The 22,786-nt window shown below is 36.2% G+C and overlaps 1 protein-coding gene and 1 pseudogene across 1 annotated transcript; one reads left to right on the top strand and one right to left on the bottom strand.

Annotated features, from left to right (window-relative positions):
• Window positions 1-110: 110 nt before the first annotated feature.
• LOC127123475 (triphosphate tunnel metalloenzyme 3-like) lies at window positions 111-799 on the bottom strand (annotated as a pseudogene).
• A 6,194-nt stretch (window positions 800-6,993) lies between these two features.
• On the top strand, window positions 6,994-11,127 carry LOC127119796 (putative disease resistance protein RGA3). Its single transcript, XM_051050120.1, has one exon. It carries the CDS (start codon window positions 7,670-7,672, stop codon window positions 10,976-10,978), a length of 3,309 nt encoding a protein of 1,102 aa, XP_050906077.1. The 5' UTR covers window positions 6,994-7,669; the 3' UTR covers window positions 10,979-11,127.
• Window positions 11,128-22,786: the final 11,659 nt, after the last annotated feature.

Consider the following 22,786-nt stretch of genomic DNA (forward strand, 5'->3'; position numbering starts at 1 on the left):
CATATTTAAGTGTCAAAGGGATATATAAGATAAATAAAATGATAATGGCCAATTGAAGTGAAAGATCAAACTCATCTGAACAACATCTTTAAATCTTACAATCTTAATTATTAAATAATCAACTGCAAATCGAGAATACGTTTAGCTTTTTCATGATCAACACTCTCACACTCGATCTCATACAAAGTTTCAAAATCAAAATCAATCTTACCCATTTTCAATTTCAAACTTTTCCAATCATAAACATTCCTTACATTCCGAAAACCTCTCAACCCTAAAAACTCATTTTCACCCACCATCACAAATTCTCCATTCACCATTTTCAGATTCCTCGACTCCAATAAATCCAGCTTTTCCGTTCAGCAACACAATCACGACCAACCTTCGAATCCAAATTCTCTTCATCTTCTTCAACGCGACCCACACCGTTGACAAAAATCGTCTTTGCTTTGAGCGAAACAAGACATTGTTTGTCGTTACCGTAGAATCGAAGACGAAGAACGACGCAGCGAGAAGAGAGTTCAGATGCGGCACCGTCGAAGAAGAGGTGTGTTGGTGATGGGTTATGACGTGCAAGGGAGAGAGCAGGGTGGTGACGCGGTGATGAGATTCTGCGTTTGCGAAACGAAGCTTCACTTCGACTTCCATTTCAGATGGGGTAGAGAGAGGGAGAAGTTTGATAAGAGATTATGATTAAAGGCTGATGTGATTTGCTTTGGAAGATGGATCTTCTACGCGATCGAATTGAGGAAGGAGAGTAGCAGCGCAATGGTGGTTAATAATAATGTTACAACGACGAGCTTCTTCGAGTTCTTCCTTCACTTCAATCTCACATTAATTTTACAAGAGTTTAATTTTTAACACCGTTTGGTTTTGTTTTTACTTGGAGACATTTGTTTCATCTTACACACTAAAATACACATGTGGAAATTAGATTAAATAAAAAAATTATAAAAAATAATATCACATCAACTTTTTTTGATGAATTGGTCCGACAAAGGTAAAAAATGAGAGAATCTTCAAGTTTTCGGGGAGTTCATCAAATTTATTTTTATAAGGGATTTTTCGTGATCCATATGATAGGAAACATAAATATTAACCCTTTATTTATTTATTTTTGAAAATAATAATTAAAAAGAGACTAAAAATATACTAATTATTTTCGTATTTCTTGAAATCACTTGATTCTTTTATGAATGTCATAACTAACTAAGGTAATTTCGATAAGAAATTTGTATTTATATAAATATTTAATATTTAATATTTTTAGTTAAATTAAAAAATTAAAAAATGATTTAAAAAATCACAAAAATAATGGATGCTATTTTAGTTAAATAAATGTTCCTTTTAAATCTTTTAAAAACATTTTTATTAGTCAATGATGATAATTTTTTTAGTTTTTGTAAAAAAAACTTTTAAGTTATGGCTCATAATGATTAATGACTCAAAATATTCTTACCCAATTTATGTTGTTCATCTTCATGTTTAATACTATGTCTAAGCGTGGTTTGTAGCAAATCAACCACAACTTTGCTTCAATTGGATTTATATTAAGTAGACACATAAAAATTGCGTTCTTAAATTTGTTATGGATATGACATATTTTAATTTTGATTAAAAAAATCACGGGGTTATAGAAACTTTAAAAACCACGTTAATCAAAGATATAATTTTTTCAAATGGTTCATAGATGACATTATTGATAAAGAGATTTGAAGATTGATAGATGGAAGATGTTAATGGTGTTTGAGGTTGTTTTGAATTTAGTGTTATAGTAAATTGGCTAGTTTTATGGACGTAGGGAAAGAATCAAGTCTCTCTTTTTGGCCAAGTTTGACGGACGCAATGACCCTTATGAGCACGCTTGTCTCCACCAACATTCAGATGACCATTATCAGAGCGACTGACTCCCTGAAGTGCAGGTTGTTGTATGACACCTTCATAGATACCACCTTGCAATAGTATATGAGTTTACCCCGAGTTTCCATCATCGGTTATCAAGAATTGGTGAAGAAATTATTACACCAGTTCGCCGTCAGCTATCACAAAAAAATTTACATCACCAACCTGTTCAACGTACGATAAGGTCCATTAGAATTGTTGAGGGACTATCTCACCCGATTCAATGAAGCTGCCATAAGAGCCGTCCCCCTAAACAAAGAAATACCCGTGAGGGCGTTTTAGAATGGTCTCAAAGCGGGACAACACTTGGAAGAAATGGTCACCAGGGCAAACAGTTACATAAAAGTTTAGGAGAGCAACACTGAAAAGAAGGAATGAGACATCAAAGAACGTATTCCTAACACTGAAGGTTCGCACCATCATAGGTAGAAAAGTTACACCTCTCCCATCAAAGACAAAATTGCTTCTAAGAGAGTAAACAAGGTGGCAGATAACTTCACTCCTCTGAACACTCTCCGTGAATAGCTCTGGTGTGAGGGTTCTTCACATACATAACATCCCTACACCTCTAGCTCCTAAAACGGATGTGATGGGTCCCAAACTAGGTAGTTGGTGCAATTTCCATAGAGTTTAAGGAACCACACTGAAGACTGCTGCAAACTCAAGAAATAAATTGAGAGGTTGATCCAGAAAGGACACCTCAAGAAGTATGTCAATGGAGATTCTTCTCAGGATCATATAAATCTAGCTCCCATGGGCGATATGATGCAACGAGCCCTAGGCCCAAAAAGGAAAAAAAAGCTTCCACAAGCAAGGATAACAAATTTGTGTGTCACATGCTCAATACTACTGTAGGGGAATTCACTGGAGATGGGGAGACTAGCTTCACCCGTAGAAGGTACGTTCGCCAAATGTTGAACACATAAGAGTTTTCCAATAAGGAAGGAAAATGCGAGCTAAAGACGCCAAAAGCCGAAATCGAATTCTTTGAGAAGGATGCAATTGGAATCCATCCTCACAATGATGACCCCATGGTTATTACTGTTAGGTGCGATGATTAGAAGATCAAAAGAGTTCTCATAGATTAAGGAAGTTATGCAAATATCCTATACTAGGATGCGCTCGAAAGGCTTTTCTTTTAAGTAGATGACCTATAAAGCCCTTCAAGGGATCTATAGTTGGATCCTTCAAGGAGCATGTGAAAGTGAAATGCTACATCGCACTAAAGACCAACTTTGGAGAGCAGGAACATTCCAAAGAAATTAAGTTCATGTATTTGGTTATTGATGCCTCATTCATAAAATATGATTATAGGGCAGTCGACTTTCAATCCGCTAGGCCCCGCTTTGTCCACTTTATATTTATGTATGAAGTGCCCGCTCTCTAACGGGAGAGTAGGAGTTATCCAAGGAGATCATAAAATTGCCAGGAAGTGTTACATAGAGAGCCTTAAACTGAAAAGGATCCACACTCTAGGCACGAACACTTGGAATGTAGGCTTAGGAATAAAGCCATTGGGAGAAGCTTGTAAAGGCGAGGAGGCTCCCCCTTAAGCTAGCGAGGAGATCAAAGACTAAGAGCCCAAAGGGAATCCCCTCCGACGACATTTTCTCTACTGCCATTTGTTTGTTTTCCTTACTTTTATTTATTTATTTGATTGTTTTTTATTATGCGAGCATTACATCTATGTCGTGTGTAAGGACATGCTATTTTCGAGGGTGCATTCTTTTCACCATGTATCTTGCAGGTGGCAAGGGTTTTTAATGAGTCCCATCAATCTATTATTTTGAAGAATATGAATTTTGTTATTTATTTCCTTTCGTAGGAAACCTAAAAGTTCTAGAGAAGATCATCCATAAAGGCGATTAAAATGATGGATCCTTAAGTGAAAATTTTGACGCCCTTAGAGGTGATCAAAATGTTGGATCCATAAGATGAATCCTTGCCACCCTTAGAGGTGATAACAATATTGAATCCCTAAGAGAAATTCATTCCGCTCTTATAGGCAATAAAAATGTTGGATCCCTAGGAGGAATCCTTGTCGCCCTTAGAGGCGATCAAAATATTGGATCCCTAGGAGGAATCTATGTCTCTCTTAGAGGCGAGCAAAATGTTGAATCCCTAAGAAGAATCCTTTCCGCCCTTAGAGGAAATCAAAATGTTGGATCCCTAGGAGGAATCCTTGCCACCCTTAGAGGCGATCAAACTGCTTGATCCCTAGGAGGAATCCTTTCAGCCTTTATATGCGATCAAAACGTTAGATCCCTAAGAGGAATCCTTGTCGCCCTTGGAGGCAATGAAAATGTCAGATCCCTAAAAGGAATCTTTTTCGCCCTTAGGGGAGATCAATCACTGAATTCCCATAAGAGATCCTTATTGTCCCTCTAGTAACATGAGTAGTAGGTATGCGCTCTGCCTTAGGAGAGGATGATGTTTAAAAAAATTCCCAATTGAGCAACGCAATCATGTAGAAATGGCTATGGAAAAAAATAATAGTAAATGCAATTAATATAAAAAATGCCTAAAGGGCACCGCTGTCTTAATGCTTACAAAAATCCCATGCAGGGGCAGAGAAATACAACAAAGGCCAATAAGGTCCAAGGAATACCACCGAAATATCAAACAATTAATCCTTCTCCATAACTTCCTCCTTTTTGATGGCATCCTCCGAATGGGGAGCTTCAGGCCCACCTCCTTCCTATGCCGCATCAACATCTTAAGTGTCCTTGGCGAGAGAGTAACCTTTGGGCTCCAAGGAGACCACCACCTATTCATCCACCAATTGGGGATTAAAAAGGAAACATGTTCCTTTTCCCGTTTAAAATAGACACCAAAGGTCGACACCTGTTTGTCAGTGGGATCTAACATGTCTTCCTCATGATCTATTTTGGAACGGAGGGCGTCTTCCGGAGATTCCCTTAGATAATTCTCCTTAACAGAGATCTTTGTAGGCATGGCCTCTACGTCTGCTAGATTTTTCTCCCAGGTACCCTTGTCTTTGTGCAAGGCCTACAACAACCTTTGAATTTTAGTATATTTCTCCCAGGAGACAAAGGGAAAGAAGGGGCGCCATCAATCCATAACGCTACGAAAGAGTCCTCTCGCCCCTTCACTAATGCAAATATGTCTCTCCAATTCTTGTAGAGGTTGAAGCGAGGCTTAAAATGGGCCCTTCTTGGCAGGCCGCCTAAGGACACTTATCCACTTTTTGAATGCCTGATAGCATAAAATGAAAAGATATCCCTATAGTATGGGAGATCTTCAAACCTTCACATATCATCTCAAAGGCCCTAATAAAACCCCAACTGATAGGAAACAACTGGGAAAACACAATATTAAGGACCTTCAGGACCTCTACGATGAAAGGGGAAAAGAGAAGAAAAACCCCATATCCTTAAAAAAGGGGACATGAGAGTAGAAATAAGGGGAAGAATGATCAAAAGAGATGAGTATTGTAACCCTTCCTAATGATGAACAAGCCTCCAAGATAACATCCATTCATCTTATGAGGAAGAAACCTTCACTCTTGTTCAAAAAGAAAGGATATGTTCGTCAGAAGTATAGTAAGGCCCAATGTCCTTGGCGTCCTTAGGCACGATAAAAGGGGCAACCATTATCTTTTTTTCTTGGGAAAATACAAGAACAAAAAGAAATCACCACCACTATCACAATCGTCAAAGGGATGGCTACAATCCTCAAATTACACCACTTTATACTAACCTAAACCCTATTTTGAAATTTCCCTTATAATCCATACTTACAATATTACAAAGGGGAGGAAAATTAAAAGTCCATATCTAAAAGGGTTAGAGACAATGAATCAAGATCCTGTAAATAAGATTGGAAGATTCTAGAAGAGCATAGAGCAAGAAAATAAAAGGATAAGCTTTTGTAAAAGGGTTAAAGTCACAAGAAACCTTTTAGGCCCCCTTGGAGTTTTGAAAAGTTTAAAACGCTTCTAGCACATGTGTTTAGTGTCTCAAAAAATAGTCCATCATTGTTTATATTAAATAGAAGCAAGCATAACCGTCTGAAAGATTGATGTTGGGCATCCCCAACTTACATCCTGTTTAATCAGAAGACATCTAGCAAAGGTGGTGGTGACTCACCCCCAAGTAAGGGGTTTATCCCAATAGAAAAATAACTTATTTCCCATTTAAAAGGTCGTATTTAGCTGAGGGACTCGCCCCAAGCTGAGGGACTCACCTTCCATTTAAAATGCCACATTCAACTTAGGGACTCACCCCAAGTTGAGGGACTTGCCTCCCATTTAGAAGGTCGTTTTCAGCTAAGGGACTCACTTCAAGCTGAGAGACCTGCCTCCCATTCAAAAGAGTCACACTCTAAACAATGAAGCCTTAAAACACTTTGTCCTTTATAATGTCCTTGTGCTTGAGGGATTGTGTAATGTTATATTTGCGAGAGCCTCAAATAGGGTCGACAAAAGGGTCTCCGCCTCGCGAGGTGTCGTTTGAGCACTGCCTTTGCGTAACATGGGGGATCACCCTTAAAATAAGACACTTATATAATAACAATATCTCTCTACCAATCATGCAGACTGAGTTATGCCGAAAATAGGTAACTAACAATCTCTCACAATAAGGGGGGGGGGGGGGGGGGTTACCACTTCTTAGAATTTTCTAACCCTTAGGCCCTAGAGCCTTTATAAATATCTGATCCTTTGAGGATAGATGATAAATCGTAACTTAAATAACATTACAAATTATCACATAGTCTCTCACCTCACATGAGATGACCTCTCATACCACTATAAACATCGTAAACACCATCGTACAAGGTCTCTCGTCGTCGCGGGAATGTCCTAAATGTTATAAACAAACTAAGACTTCTGAGTATTCCCTACCCTTATAGGAATACCACACACACTTCTACTTTTTGACACGTAAAAACCTAAACACCTCAAGATTGACTTAAAATAAATTTTGACACTTATTTCAAAAAAAATCTTCTTCTTTACAACTAGGTGATTAAATGATGGTCCATGATTGATTGCTGGTGGTTCATTATGAGTTGGTGATGGCCCGAGTGGTATTGTTGTTGAGAAGATGAATGACTATTTGATTGAGAAATACAATAATTGATAAAGTCACCCAAATGTAATTAATGTGTTCATTGATGATGACATTCTAGACGAGGAAAACTCTTTGTTGGGTTCTGAGTTAAGTTCAAGGTGATGGGGCAAGGATACCAATGGAGAAACCCATAAATGAAGAGACAATTATTTTTCATGAAAAGACGACAGAAATCAACAATCGATTTTTAGAGATGGTATCATTGTTCCGCTCAAAGAATCTGTTCCGCTCAGAGAATCAAAATGAAGAAGTGATGAAATAGAGTTTAGACACGTTAGATCATATTGACTGTTAGTGCAATTTTAGAATTGACTGTTTTTATGCTTAGAAAAAAAGAAAGAAACGGTTACAGTGACAGACGTTACTCGGCAATCACATGTGGTAATGCTCCAGCTTGCAACATCATTTTAAAATTAGATTCTCGAGTTTGACACAAGTTGCCGGCGGGCAACTAGTTGATACCACCGATTACGCTTTCTTGTCAGATCAGATTGTCAAATTAAACATCATCAATCAATTAGTAATAATAAATCATAATCCATTTTTATATTCTATTGATTAAATCAAAATAGTAGAAAAATTTGGTGATTAGTACAAACAACAAGGATTAGTATCATCTTCTTCCAACCGTTTTTTAAACATTTTTAGAATTTCACAAACAAACAAAAAAATCAATGGACGTAGCCATGGTTGAACATTCCATCTCCAACATCCTACAATGGATGAACTCTCTCAAACCCTTGGCAAATCGTTTATCAGGAATTGACATCAATAGCATTGAAAGCAATCTTAATGAAATCAATGACAAAATCCAAAAACAGAGCCATTCCGAGAAGCTTCTTTTTCCTCTACCTTGGCTTCAAAAGGTTAAGGAACTAGTCATTGATTTGAATGATTTGATGGAGGATCTTCGTTACAAGGAGAGTACGAATGCTGCAACGAAGTCGCTTATCAGATCGGGTTTAAACATTAAGAATCGCGTCAAAGCGACTCTCCAGGTTAAGAAAGCAACTGAAGAATTGAAACGGTTGTTGAATGAGGAAGAGGCAAAGGTAGAAGCAGAAGAAGAAGCACTTATTATTAGTGATAGTAATGAGAAAAGAAAGTCTGCATACCAATTGTTTGAGGAAAATACCAGGTGTGTAGCGGTTGGTATAGAGAATGAGAAGAAGGAGATTATAGATCAACTGCTGAACATGAACAACTCTGCTGTTAATCCTGATGTGATTGTAGTTGTTGGTGTTCCGGGAATTGGGAAAACAAAACTTGTGCGTCTTGTTTGTGAGGATGAGCGAGTCAAAGCTCATTTTGGATTGCAGCCGATTTGGATCGAAAGCTTTGATGTTGAATCCATAGCAAAATGCTTGACTACCGACGATGGTACACGTCAGTTACTTGTTATAGATGATTTGCAATCTGGGATTGAGCATGATGATGATCTGGAGAAGTTGAAGAAGAATTTTATGGAGGCTGTTGGTTGTACTGATACCGCGATACTTATTACTACAAGTAGTAATCATGTTGCTAACAACATTGGTGCTAGACATGTTTTGAAGTTGCAGGGGCTTAATCAAGAGGAGTCTTGGGCCTTGTTTATGCAGATTCATGGACCAATTACTTCGACCAAAAAAGAACAAAGCAATGACGAACACCAACGGGAGATTGTGAGGGATTGTGGTGGAGTCCCTCTTTTGATAGTGATCATAGCAACAGTGATGAAGAAGCATAGTGATGGTGGTGGTGATGATGCCGAATGGATTCCAGAAGTACTACAAATGCTCAAGTTTATGTATTACGACAATCTTCCCACTTATAAGAAACTATGCTTTGCTTATTGTTCATTGTTTCCAGAAGATTATTTGATTGATGCTGAAAGAATAATTCAGCTCTGGACTGCTGAAGGATTTCTCACCGTTCCAGAACAACAATTTGGCCGAGCTTGTTTCAACGACTTTGTTCCTTTGCTTTTCTGTCAAGTGGAAGAAGAAAACAACCACCAAGGGTACTGTGGTGGTGTGAGGAACAACTGCTCATATAGAATGAACCGGTTAATGCATAAACTTGCAAGGCTGATTTCCGTCAGCAGTGATGAAAACTTAACCGTGGATTTGATGGGGGAGAGAGTTCATGGTGGAATGCTGCGAGTTTCGTTCAATTTTGCTCTAGATTTGTCGTGTGAGATCCCTGATTCGGTGTTTGAGAAAGCAAACAAACTAAGGACCATTCTTTTGCCATACAACACTAACAACCCTCGGCTTCCACACGAGGTAAAGATGACCACATCAACCTGTGATAACATCTTCAACACCTTCAAGTACTCGCTACGCGTGTTGGATCTACATGACTTGGGGATAAAGACGGTTCCTAGCTCTATTGAAGATGCAAAGTACTTGAGGTATCTAGATTTATCCCATAATAATATAGAGAAGCTTCCTAGTTGCATCACAAATCTTATCTACTTGCAAACATTGAAACTGTCTCAATGTCATATCCTCAAGGAATTGCCAAAAGACATAGAGGATTTGGGTTGCCTCAACCATCTTGACATTGAGGGATGCTTGCATCTAACTCATATGCCAAGTGGTATAAATAAGCTCACTTCTTTACAAACATTATCACTTTTCGTGGCCAGCAAGAAACAAGTTACGGGAGGACTCAGATCACTCACGGATCTTAACAATCTGAGAGGCCACTTGGAAATTTCGCAGCTTGAACAAGTCAAGTTCTCTCCATCCAAGGAAGCTGCTAAAGATGAGTTTTTGAAAAATAAACAACACCTTGAGTTCTTGACTCTAAGATGGGATCACGAGGAAGAGGAAGAGGAAGAAAGCGATGTTGACAAACACAAGAAGTCGCTTGAATGTCTCCAACCACATCCGAATCTGAGACTCCTATCAGTTGTCGGGTACAATGGTCAAACCTTGTCTAACTGGCTTGCTTCACTCCAATGCCTTGTTAAGTTTACTTTGAACGACTGTCCCAACTGCCAATCTCTCCCACCAATGGACCAGCTTCCGCATCTTAAGGTTCTTCAACTTCGGAGATTGGACTCTTTGAAATTCATTGCAAAAAACAATCAAGTCGCTGAATCCTCTAGACCAATATTCTTTCCATCCTTGAAGGAACTTACAATCTCAGATTGTCCTAATCTAAAAAGTTGGTGGGAAAATGAGATATGGGAAAATGATAGACCAACTTTCAGTTGCATTTCAAAGCTAAATATCCAATATTGTCCAAAGTTAGCCTGCACGCCGCTATATCCAGGTCTTGATGAAGAGTTGGTTCTGGTGGAGTCGAACGTAAGATCAATGAGGGATACAATGCATCATGGCGAAAGTGCCAAAAGCGAGACTTCTAATTCACAATCAGAGCCCTTCTCCAAATTGAAGTCCATGGTAATAGAACGAATTGATCATTCTCCACCAGAAAGGTGGCTTAAAAACTTCATTTCACTTGAAAAACTTCACATTCGAGATTGTTTTATTTTAGAGTCTCTACCACATGGTTTCAAGTATTTAAGTTCACTCATATCACTCTCTATTGAAAGATGTGAACAACTTGATCTTGGCATTGACAAATCCAAAACTGAACTGAAGGGTCTTACTGAATGGGAGGGTCTGAAAAACCTTGGTTCTCTTACATTAAGGAGTATTCCAAAACTCGAATCCCTTCCATGGGGAGTTGAAAAGGTGAAATATTTGAAAGATTTAAGAATTTATGATTGCCATGCTTTAACTTCTCTTCCTGAAAGCATAGGTGACCTCACTTCACTAGAAAAACTGGTAATTTCTGAATGCAGAAATTTAGATTCTCTGCCTAAAGGAATGGAAAAGATTGAGTCATTACATACTTTGATAATTATGGACTGTCCTTTGTTATTACCAAGGTGTCAACCAGACACAGGTGATGATTGGCCACAAATTGCTCATATCAAAAATAAACTGGTAAGGGAAACTTCTCAAGACTTAAGAGGTTACTTGTGATGAAGACTTGAATACTATTTTATTGATTATACTTTCATGATTACTTTCTTGTGATGTTATGTTATTTATTTGTATTGATTTTTAGAAAGATTAGGACGACAGAAATTAGAGGATAAAATGATATTTGTATTTTTTTTTTCTATTTTGGAAAACACCATGCAATAGTTTGATAATCAATCAACATTTGAACAATTATATTATAATTTTTCTTTTCCATTTTTTTAAGAGAGTATTTTTTTGTATAGAATGATAAATTTAAATTTATTATTAATATATTTTTAATATTTCTAATATTATGCTAAAATCTAAATTAAATTTTAATTCTTATCTTTATATCGGAGTTTATTTTAATCTATTATTTGGTTAAAAAATCATATTGATTCCTTAATTATATACAAAAGTTGTGATAGTCTTTTCTATTCAAATATCAATATTTGGTGACGAATCATGTAATTAAACATTTGTAACCCATTCTTCAATGCAAATTGTTTTTCTTCTTCTTCCATGGTCCATAGTTTTTTCATGGTAATCATTGGTTTTCTTCGTTAATCCCTAAGTTAACAATTTTATCTATAAAATGGTTTTAATTCGTTGATAGCTTCAAACATATCAAAATATATGACGAGGAATAAAGAACAACGACAACTAAACTAAAATTTTTGGTCTAACACAATACATTTAAATGTCAAGAGTGAAGGAAAATCCATAACAAGTAGGGGGAAGATAAAAGATAAAGATACATAAATTTGTTTATCTAACTCGATCAAACCGGTCTACTTCGAAAGAGAGTAGTTTTCTGATTCACTATTCTTCTAAGAATTTTTAAAGAGATTACAAATGAGTTACAAGAAAATAGCAAGGGTGTTCGCGATGCGGTTTGGACTGTTTTGACGCTAAACGTCATCCAAACCGTAAGGGAAAAAATGCGTGGTTCGGTTTCGTTCGGTTGACTTTTAAAAATAAAAGTCTTTATCTCTAGGTCTTTACTCTTCTTCCTCCCCTTACAAGACTCACGAAAAATAATACATTTACGAATAATAAACTTTGGTCTTCCAAATTCCACTTCCCACAACTCATAAACTTGTTTGCGTAATAGGAAAATCTTTTATGACCTTCAAAACAAACATTTCCTACTCCAAACCTCTCATGTGTATCTAGAAGTATATACTGGTGAATGGATACACGTCGATTAGGTAAGCTTATTTGGCCCCATTCTTACACTAGAAACTCCATGACAACCCAATGGTTAAATGCACTTTTATCTCCTATCTTCTACAAAACTCATTAAAGTATTTTAAATCAACCTCCATACATGTATCATGCATTTGCCTCTAATATCATAACTTGTTCTTGTCATGAAAGTGTTCACTAGATGATGAATGAACAACTACATTGGAACCTTCTAAAATATATAACCCACATATTTTAGACCCTTTAGTCATGATCACTCCACCATGCAAAATCTTAACACCCCATGTTCAAATCTAATGCAATAGCATAAATCATCAAACATGTTTATGGGTAACAAATTTCGTCTAAGATCTAAAACATACCTCACATTGGGTAGAAGACATTCACGATCATCGTACATTTTAAGTTTAACCTTATCAATACCGTGAACCTTGCAAGCCTTATTATCACAAAGGAGAACTATTTCACTTTCTCTACCTTCAAAGTCTCAAAATACTATTTTCTTGGACGCAAGTGATAAGAGAAACTTGAGTCCATTATCCAACTCTCTTCGGTATTCAAACTCGACACCATTAGTGCACTAACACTGTTATAACTATCCTCATATGAGGCAACTACAATCTGAAAAAAAAAACCCGTCATTGCCCATTCTCTTGGGAAAATCAGTCATGAAGTGACTAATTTTTTTTGACAAGTAAAACATTTTAACCTTGACTTTTCAAACCTCTTTAATTTGAAATTCTTCTATGCTCACTTCCTCCCATTGAAACGCTAAAGCCTTCACCATAATTGTCGGTCTTCAAATTTTTTTCTTTTAAAAATTTCTTGGATCCCACAGCCGTATGGACTTCATCCAAAGTAATAATACCTTCATTACAATAAAGAATGACATCCTTGATGTGCTCAAATGATAAGTATAATAAGCTTAATAAGAATAAAGTCTTGTTCTCAATATTCTGTAGATCATCGATGATCTTGTGAAATTATATCAAATATTGCACTATGGATTTGTTCTCTACCATTCAAAATGAGTAAAATTGTTGTTTTAAATAGAATCTATGAGCCAAATGATTAATGTTTTGCCCACATCGAAGTCGCAATTTTCTCCCTGGAGACTTCCCTTAGAAATTTATCCTCGAGGCACAAGAAAATGAAATTCTTTGATTTATCTATTATCCCGATCTTCTCTTCTTGTGTTAAGCGTGCATACATAAATGCTTCACCCTTCAATACTTCAATACATTTCTCTTGAGTTAATAATTCTTGCATCTTTACTTTCCACAATCCAAAATCGTGGTTTCTGAAAAACTTCTCAATCTACCATTTAGAACCTTGTGCTCATGTGTAAATAAAATCTCTTTTCCCCACGGTGGGCACCACTTGTTGTAAAAACTCTAACCATACTAGTGAATTTGTTGATAGCTTCAAATACACAAGAAATTTCATGTTAGGGACAAAGAATAATAACAACCAAAATATATGACATCAAGCAACACACTAACATGATAAGAGTGAAGACAAATTCACAGCAAATAAGAGAAAAATAAAAGACAAGAACATAAAGAAAATTGTTTATCCAGTTCGATTAAACCGATCTACACCGAGGAGAGTGAAACCCTCTGATTCACAATTCTTCCAAGAATTATTGCAAAGTATTACAAAAGAGTTATAACAAAATATTTACTTAAATTCCCAAGATCAAACCCTATGAATCACACAAGCACAAAGTGTTTAAAAGTGTTTTTCAATATCTTTAGACACCTCCAAAAGTTTCTTATATTCCAAGAACCTCAAAAAAATTCTACCATTGTCTCTCTAAGTTTTCCTACTAGGATTGTCACATATTCTCGTTGTCTTTCAGACCACATTATGAAGGATGTGAAGACAAGAATGATAGAAATACATATTTATAATAGTTGAAACGCAATGAATCCTTAACGAGAAAAAAATATAACTCAGTAATAAACAGATTTGCGAACCGAAGTGACTAAACCTGATACATGGGATCCGAATGAATCAGATATGATGTCTGACTAACACGGACAGATCCACCAATGCTACATGTCGTTGTTGTCAAAGCTCTGCCACTAATGGTTGGACGGTCGTCGACAACCCTCTATCGAACCACCGCTCTTTGACCTCCGCCACCGCAGCTCACGACGTCCCCGTTGGCCGTCATCTATCGGATCGCCCATGACCACCACCCTTCGAATTTTCCGGCAGCTCTCGACATCCTTGCTACTTTTCAACTTTTTAATTTTTAACAACCTCAAAGAATATATTCTTTTTCTCAAGCACTCGAAGTTTTAAAGTTTACTAAATTTTATTTTTATTTTTTATTTTTGCTTTCTTAAAGTAAATAATTATTTACATATTTTTAAATAATAAAAATAACAAAAAATAATGATTTTTAAAAATACACTATTCTTAAATAGCTAAAATATTTAATCTCATTTATAATAGATTCAAATTAAATATTTCATCACCTCTTAATTAAAATAATTCACTTCAAGAGTTTCATAGTTTCTATTAACAAATTAAAATGAATATATTGTAAATAATAGAAAAAAAATATTGAATAAAATAATTTTAGAGAGACTTTAAAAAATAACTTCTCATTAGTTTTTAAAAAGATTTTTCAAGTTTCCATTTTTTTTAAATCTTTAACAAATAAATTAAACTTTTAAAATTGACTAAGTTTTTTAGATTAATAGATAAACGAAAATCAAATTGTGTGTTTGCTTATAATTATAAAAATATAACAATTGGCCAAGTGTGCCCTGCTGGTTTCCCACATTTTTATTTTTTAAATAATATTTTCGATAATAAACACAAAAAATGAGCAGGATATATTTAATTAGCATTGCTAGAATTTGTCAAACAAACAAACTCTAGCAAAAAAAATTGTCAAACAAAAACTAGGATTGATTTACTCAAAATATAGACAAGTAAAATGAATATTAATATTTTCTTTGGATTAGAAAATCAAAGTATTAATTAAAGTATTTGTAAGTAAACAAATTTATTAGGTATTTTTCTATGAAAACCATAAGGCCAACTTGTTTGATCATGTGCCCCTGCTTGTTTCCTACTTGTTAATTTTCGACAATACTAACATATAAAAAGACCAGTATATACAAGTCTTCGATTAAGTATTGATCTTATTCAAACTTGATGGGATGAACCATTGGAGACTATTTACTTGCTTTTCAGCCAGTCTACTTAGAAGAGTAAATAAATTATTTCATCATGTTTGCATCAATCCATTAAAACCGGATCTTATGATTTGTTTTTTTGTTCTTTTTTTTCATAATAAATAATAATTTGTTGTGGAAAATTGCCAAGCTAAAACCTACTAAGCTTAGTGATTAAAAAATGGTCAAATTACTAAATGATTTGGATAGTTTCAAATGTGTGTTTTAGTTTTTACATGAGTTATTATATATTGTTATGTATCAGCCAAAAGTGCAATAAGGAAATGTCCACTCGTATATTAAAAAAGTTCAAGAATTCGTTTGATTCAAGGAAAAATATTCCTACGCGTGTGAGACCTAAAATATGGAAACTTTTCACATTTCACTCTATTTATTTATCTATTCCTATCATTGATTTCGGAATTGTAATGTTAATATTGCAGATTCATCTTTGTGATCCAGCACATCAGAGACTTGCAATGTTCTACTAGGAGTCTGACCTCCTAGATCAAGCATAATTTTGGTTTTGATCTGAAACAGTGGCACCGTATGTGGGAATCGAGCTTTGATTCTCACAAATTTCCACAATCAGGCACTATCTGATGCAAAAGCCAGTTCGCCATGATGTAACATCAGGATGAAAAAGATAACATTTGTGTAGAATTCCTTCACATCTTTCACCCCGACGTCCCTCCCAAGTCTTGATGTCGACGATGCCAAGGGGAATCACCATGCGAAGAAAATCTTTCACGATCAAACTCTTGTCGATGTGTGCAAACGGATCAAGGGATAAAATAGGGCATCCCGATGCACTAAGAGGATTGAAACCCTCGACATGAAATTGTCGAAACCACGACTTTGGCGACAACAGAGTTTCAATACGCCTCGGGATGACCCGACGCACAAAGAACACACCACATAACGTGGGTCGAATGAAAGAGTCGACTCTGTCAAGCATATATCGATCCTACCACTCGCTAATGTGAGAGAATAAACTCGTCAAAGTCGATCAAAAAAGAAAACAAACAGAAGAGTGGTAGGTTTATGCCTTATTGTTTACCTTCAAAGAAATTGTGGTTAAATTTGGCCCCTCAAGTCATACGCCATGGATCAACCATAAATCACAGCCTCGAGAAATACTCATGCTAAGTATTCTATAAAAGACACTCGATTTCTATAGGCGGTGTAGCCCGGTAAGCCCTAGAGGCCAATACTTTTGGTACTTGTATCGAATTATAAAAGGCTTTTTCTTTATTATGTTTCCTTAATAAAGTCCCTAGAATAGCTAGTCCGTTTAATGTATCAAGTGTGACTTGATCATGAGATCACATTAAACATAAGGACAATATTCTTAAAGTATCCGTAGTCGAGCTTTATTGTGAAGTGGGATAACATTAAAGCATTAAGACTATTATGTATATAGACTGATGATCACATCTCATGGATCATGGATAAGGAGTTATCAAGTCTTAAACATAGGTATGAATATTAAGAGTAATAGTTATACTGGATTGACCCGCTATGAGAATACTATATAGAATGTTATGCAAAGTGTCATAAGTTATTCTCATGGTGATAATGGTGTATACCACCCTTCGACCTGAAACCACTATGGACCCTAGATGTAGAGTCGAGTGCTTTATTGCTGATCAAACGTTGTTCATAACTGGATAACCATAAAGACAGTTGATGGGTACTCCACGAAGCATGCTGAGGAACATGAGTGACCTAGATGGAATTTGCCCATTCTGCATAATAGGATAAATGTCTATGGGTCCAATATTGAACTGGACAAGGATGACACGGTCTATGCCTTGTGTTCAATATAGACATAAGGGCAAAAGGGTAATTCTACGCATAAGTATTATCACAAAAGGAATTGTCAGATCACATGACACTTTCGTGTCTTGGATAGCAGTGATGTGTTGCTAGATACCGCTCACTATTTATTATGTTAAATACATGATTTAATATAATTGTCAATGCCGCGAAAACCTACAGGGTCACACACAAAGGACGAATTGATGAGAGATAGAGTAACTAAGGAACACCGTAAGGTACGGTGCACTTAAGTGAATTGTAGAACATCGTAAGGTACGGTGTACTTAAGTAGAATACGAAATATGGTAAGGTACCATGCGCTTAAGTGATTGTGGGCATATTATAAGATATGGGCCAAATACACTTAAGTGGGCTTTTTAGCTTGAAGCCCACACAAGTGGTTCTATAAATAGAACCCTTGTGCAGAAGCATTCATTGCGGTTGTATTTTCGTTTTCTTTCTTTCTCTCTCTCTCTCTCTCGCTCTCTCTCTCTCTCTCTCTCTCTCTCTCTCTCTCTCACTCACTCTCTCTCTCACTCAAAGCATTCATTCATAGCAGCTAGCACTGAGATTGGAGGAATCCGTTCGTGTGGAATGAGTAGAGACGTTGTCATCGTTCAACGTTCGTGATCGCTCCGTAGATCTACATCAAAGGTTTCAATCGTCACAAGAGATCTGCATCAAAGGTTTCAATCGTCATAAGAGGTAACCTTTCTATCACTGATCATGCCCATTCGTAAGGATCACTAAAGGAGAAAATTTTAATTTCCGATGCATTTTGGATCGCCAATTCTCCTTCACGGAGGTGTCCACGTCGAACCAGGCTCAAACCTGGGGGCGGGGAAAGGGACTACACTCTTGGTCGGGGACGTTCCCCAGTGACGCTGGAGAATTACATTATCTCCCAACTAAAAGGAGGAGTAAAACTTAAGCCAACTCCCAACCAAATGGGTGGTAAGACTCATGCCAGCTCCCGACGAATAAGACGAGTGAGAATTATGGTAGATCCTGGTTATTGGAATACGTTTGGCTCTACAACTATTCATGAGTTTTGATGATAACAAAGTATAAAAGAACAATTTTATTGTCTAACAATTTGTTGAGTGTGCAGACTCTGAGCTTACTTAAAGCAAAGAAAAGCTAAATTTGATCCAGAAAGAAGCTGAATCAAGATAGCTCTGAACAACTGAAATGCTGAAGTAGGTTGATCAGATCAGATTATGAACTCTGGATTTAAAAACTTTGGTCTATGATAAAAGAGAGTCTGAACTCTGGACTTCATCAGAATTTGAATCAATGCTCATTGTAGAAGTTCTGGAAATAATATCAACTATGGTTTTTCACCAGTAAACACTTATGAAGAAAGCGTCGTTGATACCTCAGTGCCATTCTTATCTTTATCATTGTTGTTTGATATATTGGGCTGCATACTTTTTAAATCTAAAAACCCAACTCAAACCCCCATTTTGTATGCTTCTTGCACCTTCAATTGGTATCAGAGCTCTGGTTATGGTATTGACTCGTTGTGTCAAACACTAAACACTGTCGGAAAAAGATATAGTTTCTTAAAACACAAATGGCTCATACTTACAATGATAAAGATTATCATTTTTCCAATCCTCCAAGTTTTGTTGGAGATGAATTTGAGTATTGGAAAGACAGGATATAAAGTTTCTTTCTTGGTCAGGATTCTGATTTATGGGATATGTTCTTAAATATCTATCACTTGGATGATAATGGCATAAGACTTGAAAGAAGTCAGATGAATAAGCAACAAAGAAAGGACTACACAAATCATCATGAATCCAGAAACATTTTGCTTCATGCCATTTTTTATTCAGAGTATGAGAAGATTTCAAATAAAGACTCTGCTAAGTCTATATTTGATTATTTACAAAGGACTCATGAAACGAATAAGCAAGTGGAGAAATCTAGAGCTTTGGATTCAATCCATAAGGATGAAACTATCATAACAAAAGAGGATGAGACTCCAGAGAAAGACTTGTTTGTGGCTTCAATGATCAAGACTCTTTTAGGCAAGAAGAAAGACTCTGAAGATAATTCTTAAGATAAAGGTGCCTACAAAGAAGAACATGCTTTCATGAATCTTAAAGTCTTCAAAAGATCAGGATCAGATTCTGAATCAGATTCAGACCATAACGAGATTCAAGCAGTCTTTTTTGAAGATCATAGTGAACTTCAGAAAGAGAACTCTGCTCTAGAAAGAAAGAGTAAAAATTTCAGAAAAGAAATCTCTTCAGAAGCCCATATGAACTCTGAATGTGCTTCCAAGATATATGATGTTTCTTTTCAAAGAATTTCTTACTAAAAACATAGATAGAAGCAAAAATGCTTCAATGATCTATTGGAATTAGTGGTGAATGGAAAAGAGGCATTAATTATCACAAACCAAAGAATTTATTGTCAAAACCTAAACTAAAAAAGTATGTGAAACATGCAAGAGCATTGCATCTCCATCCTACCTTTGGTTACTCTTTTTTTTCTTCATATTCTGCTTATAAACCCTGGGTTGATAAAACTTAGGGGAAAACTAATCTCATAGGACCCAAAATAATATAGGTGCCAAAAGATCAAATTATTTATGTTGCATGCTTTCTAAATAGAAAAGATGAGATGTCAATCATGGTGACTGGATATTGGATGCTCTCTACATGTAAATGAAAAGAAGACATATGTTCCAAGATCTGAACTTTAGTTAAAATGGTTCTATAGATCAAAGCCAAGAATGCAACATTATTGGTTCAAAATCTATTTGTATGAAGAATATGTGAATCTGACTATGAGGACATAATTTATGATGAACTCATGAGAAAGTAAACCATTAAAACTTGTGACGCTCATATAATCCCATAAGCTCCAACAATGTTTTCTGAATAAGAAAAGGTAAGCAAGTATATGTGTCGCGCTCAGATCCCTCTTATTTTGTGGTGAAAATCAAATGTTACATGCGTGGCTCTAATGTAATACAATTTCCATACATTTAGCCATATGAACAATTGAGGTGATCTATTGGGGATATTGTTTCTTGATTTTAGAGAAATCATTTCTTTTTGCCTCCCTTGTTAGATTGAGTGTTTTCAAATTAGTTTAATTATTACTTTCTATATTTGAACCCATGACACACTCACTTCTCACACATTATGAAACTTCTTCTAACAACCCACACTTGAAAGTTTTCATCCTCCAAAATCTCTCTCTCTCTCTCTCTCTCTCTCTCTCTCCTCAAAACCCTAATCATGGTTGACCAACAATATCAACAACAACAACAACAACTAAGTCAACAATATCAGTATTCTCAAAAGGAAGTTACTATGATTGAAGGCATCCATGAGATTTCTTTATCTACTCCAGTGGATCAATTAGAAGTTCTCTTTGAAACTATTATAGATTTTGATAATCTAGAGTGAAATGGGTTTGATCTCTCTAGCAATGTTGTAACCTAGGGATGGGAAGTCAATGTCAACAGGTTGAGTGGACCAGTCTAGCCGCCACTGGTAAAATATTTTTAGATTCATGCAGAAGCTATAGAAGTTCAGGTATTCTCTAGGGTTCTAGGTCAAAAGATTCAAATTTCTGAGAAATCCCTAACCAAGCTATTGAATCATGATGGGTCTTGCAAAATATGTTATCAAATGTTCAAAAAGGGAACAAAAATGAATGAAGTTGGGGCTACCATATTTCAGAAAAGATCATATTCAGGTGTCAAGAATCTTAAATCTAAGTCAAGGATTTGGGACAATATTATCTTGGGGTGCATTCATCATCGTCCTGCCAATAACCATGCTGACTACATTAATACTGATAAGAAATACATGTTATATTATTTGGCGAAAGGTATCAAGATGAATATTCTCTCCAGCTTGTTTAAATAATTAAGAGAGATGGTCAAAGAAACAATGAACGAAGGCAACAAACAAAGGAAATGGGTTCCTTTAGGCAAAATGGTATCAGATATCCTGGTTTAAAGCAAGCTAGTAGGCAGGTTGGAAGAAATGAACTTTTGTGATGACCTCTGCACAAATATGGGAATTTTTTTCAATGGAATGAATCTTAAAAACATGCTTATGATTAAAAATGTTATGAATCCTGATGGGATTGACATGGATTCTGTCTCCTCCAGAAGGGTTTAGATTAATGACTTTCCTCTATTCACTAAGCTGGATCCTCTAGAAGTTCTATGGGCTTACACGAAAAGTTGTTTAGCATAACTGATCCAGGTGTGGACATTCACAACTTACCGGATACTCCTCCTTATGTAACTCTCAATTGGAAAAGACAGTATAAAAAGGATAGTGAAGGAACTTCAAATCCCCCTCCTTCTCCAGCTAAGAAATCGAAGAAGTATGGCACCTCAAGAAGGATTTCGAGGTCTGCAGATATTGAAACTACTGAAGTCCATAAAACAGTAGCTACTAAAACTGCTAGTACTGCTGAAGTTTCTAGAGCCTCAGAGGCTGCTAAAGTTACTAAAGTCACAGAAATACCCAAGGAATTAAGTCATCCGACTAAGGAAGCGGAAAAAGAATTTGCTGAAGCCTCTGCTCGTCAGAATCCTAGTCTTCTAATGCTGAGAACTCCACTATTTATGACTCTATAATTGTTGATATTTCATTTGTCCTTGTTCCAATCACAACCATTTCCAATCACAACCATTTACAATCTATCAAATGAATCTCCATCCTCAAATGATCTAGAAACCACAAATACACTTGAGACAATCGAACTAGAAATCATAACCATAACTGAACAAACTCCACAAAGAACAATGCAACAACAACCTACATCTTAATCACAATTTCCATCTTCACCTCATAAAACACCACCCATTAAACAAAAAACAATACCCACCAGCCAACCTGAAATAATAATAGATATTGAATCAATCCAACAACAACCTCAACCACCAACTTCCTCTGAACACACCATTTCTGATCATCCAACCATCTTTGAAGCCACGCGCATGAACATCTCACCTTCTCCATCAAATCAAATTGATAAACCTATTCCTGATCCTATTCTTGAAGGCTTATCCCTATTAGAGGATCCATCTATTTAGAGAGAATTTTTCTCTAATAAGGATCCATCTGTTGTTGAACTTTCATCTTCCTCCTCTAGAATAGAAATTATTTCAAAAATGAGAACCCTTGCTAATTCATCTTAAAATGTCCCACTAAGACCCTCACTTGATGAAGCATTAACATATATAGAATCAAAAATTATGGAAGGTCTAAGATTGATGAGGCAGACTATCACAACTTGTGTCAACCCTGCTAAAAGTAATGCTTTATGGGATCAATTCATGGATTGGTCCAATCTGTGCTTCAGTTTCCTGAAAGATCTTTCCTCCAAGGTTGCTCTGGGAAGATTCAAAACCATTCTGAATCATTGTCTAAAGCTGTTAAGAGATGCTACTTTATTCCCAACCATGGCTAAGTTTCTAGCCCTCCCTGCACCAAATTAGAATGAAGCTGAAACCTCTATTATTCTGAACGCAACCATTCCGCTGGTTCCCAAAAAATTTAGGTTTCCTCTTCTTGAGAAGTACTAAATCTTAATATCAGGGGGAGCTTGCAAACCTCAC

The sequence above is a fragment of the Lathyrus oleraceus genome, chromosome 2 (assembly GCF_024323335.1).
Source record: "Lathyrus oleraceus cultivar Zhongwan6 chromosome 2, CAAS_Psat_ZW6_1.0, whole genome shotgun sequence".
In the NCBI taxonomy this organism is placed as follows: domain Eukaryota; kingdom Viridiplantae; phylum Streptophyta; class Magnoliopsida; order Fabales; family Fabaceae; genus Lathyrus; species Lathyrus oleraceus.